General features: G+C 45.2%; 1 protein-coding gene across 3 annotated transcripts in view; it reads right to left on the bottom strand.

Annotated features, from left to right (window-relative positions):
- The window catches only part of CHRNA5 (cholinergic receptor nicotinic alpha 5 subunit), a 32,706-nt gene that overhangs the window by 6,478 nt on the left and 24,158 nt on the right, over positions 1 to 2,070 (bottom strand). For all 3 annotated transcript variants that reach the window (XM_069071407.1, XM_069071406.1, XM_069071408.1), the window contains one exon: positions 604 to 713. In XM_069071407.1, coding sequence (XP_068927508.1) covers positions 604 to 713 — 110 coding nt within the window. The remainder of the gene's footprint in view (positions 1 to 603; positions 714 to 2,070) is intronic.

Raw genomic sequence — 2,070 nt, 5'->3', positions numbered from 1 at the left:
GAAAGGAAAGGAAAGGAAAGGAAAGGAAAGGAAAGGAAAGGAAAGGAGGAGGGAGGGAGGAAGAAAGGAAGGAAGGAAGGAAGGAAGGAAGGAAGGAAGGAAAATTTGAGCCTGAATCTTCCTAATTACAAGTCTCACACTCTATCCATTATACTATACTTTTTCCCAGACTCAGAGAGTTTAAAGGATCATTTTTTGGAGCTGGAAGGGACGTCCAAGGCTATCTGCCCCTTCATTTTACAGATGAGGAAACTGAGGCCCAGAGAAGCTAGATGCCTTTTCCAAGGTTGCACAGACTGGGATTTGAACCATTTCCAAAGCTAGTGCCCTTATTAAAGTGTGAAAAGAGGATCCTAGGACAGGCATTATGTCCTGCATCCCAAGCACATAATGGCTGCTCCACATGACAGAAATATGAGCTAGCACAGGACATTTTAATATGTAGTCTAATACAAAAGGACAAGATGAGGTCCAAAAAGAATGTGATTAGATCACTCAGCTCTATAAATCTCCACGTGGTGGAAGAGCAGAGGCAGTGACGAATATTTACACAGCCTGCTTTTATTCTACAAACATAAATCACACTAATGGTATCGCTCTTACTTGTCGAACAATACTATGTCTGGAGTCCAGATGGAGTCGGAAGGGACGCGGATAGCTTTGATTCCGGCGTAGTCATCAGGGTTCCATCTTAATTTCACATCAACCCATTCCTTAAAAATAAAGAACACTGCAGGGCATAAGAAAAGCTAAATATCTAAAAATGTTAGCAGGCAATATAAGCAATCAAGCATTCATTCAACGGAAGTTTATTAAGAAGCCTGATTTGGAAGGCACCCTGCTAGGCACCGGGCCTGACAGATGCAACATGGGCCCTGTTCTCAAAGAGCTTTACAATTCAATTATTTACAATTACATGAATAAAATAATGATAAAAGGGAGCCTTAAATAAGTGCAAAGGAGAAATTGAGGCACAGTATTATGAGAAACCTGAGAACACTTTTACCTGGTGGGGGAAAGGTAGGAGGGATTAGGGCAGGAAAGGTTCCATGGGATCCAGTTCTTTCTTGCAAGACCACTGGTTACACAGACATGCACTTCCACCCCATGCTTAAAGCCCAGAGCCACAACTTTTGTATCTTGCCAGGAGATAACCCTGATCCTTCCTACAACACTCTTGGCTGGCAGGGGCTTGGAAGTGGTTTCCCCCACTCAGGACACCTCCAGCTGTGGTCCCCAAGAAGCACAGGTAATCCAGAGCCTGACACAACATCCAAGCCAGGTGCTGGGGGGCTCTGCCTGCTCCACCAGACTCTACACAGGGATCCTGAGCAAGAAAAGCAGAGCTGGGTCCCAGCACTGCCTCCATGATGAGCACAGCTGCAGAGTCACTCATGGAAACAATCACTCGTGTCTCCCCTTCATTCCCTGTCAGTGCATATGATAAGTCCCATCTTGTCCTTCAACAGGTTCATGCCTATACCCAACAGAACATAACCCAAGGATGTTAGATGACCCTGAATTATGGAATGCCCTGATGTGTTTTTTTGGACTGGATCCAAAATGTAATTGGCATAAGGAACTCCTAGTGAAGAAAGACCATCTGCCAATGCAGGTTAGCACTGCTGTGCCAATTGTAGGCTCAGAGTGTTGTCTGGGGCATCAAGAAGTTAAATGATTCACAAAGGGTCATATAATCAGCATGTGCTGGAGACAGAACTTGAACCTGGATCTTCCTGACTTCCTCTCAATCCACTACTCTGAGCTGTCTCTCTCTCTCTGTTTCTCTTCACTTCTCTTCCTCTTCTTCCTTCTGTCCTCCTCCTCCTCTTCCTCCTCCTCCTCCTCCTTCTTCTTCTTCTCCTTCTTCTTCTTCTTCTTCTTCTCCTTCTTCTTCTTCTTCTTCTCCTCCTCCTCCTCCTCCTCCTTCTTCTTCTTCTTCTTCTTCTTCTTCTTCTTCTTCTTCTTCTTCTTCTCCTCTCCCTCCCTCTCTCTCTCCCTGTCTCTGTTTCTCTCTCCTTCTCCCTCTATCTCTCCCTTTCTCTCTCTCTCTCTCTCTCTCTCTCTCTC

The sequence above is a fragment of the Petaurus breviceps genome, unplaced genomic scaffold (genome assembly GCF_028583685.1).
Source record: "Petaurus breviceps papuanus isolate PSGF00001 unplaced genomic scaffold, PetGlider_PUasm1.0 90825, whole genome shotgun sequence".
In the NCBI taxonomy this organism is placed as follows: domain Eukaryota; kingdom Metazoa; phylum Chordata; class Mammalia; order Diprotodontia; family Petauridae; genus Petaurus; species Petaurus breviceps.
This window is presented reverse-complemented; position numbering and strand designations above follow the sequence as displayed.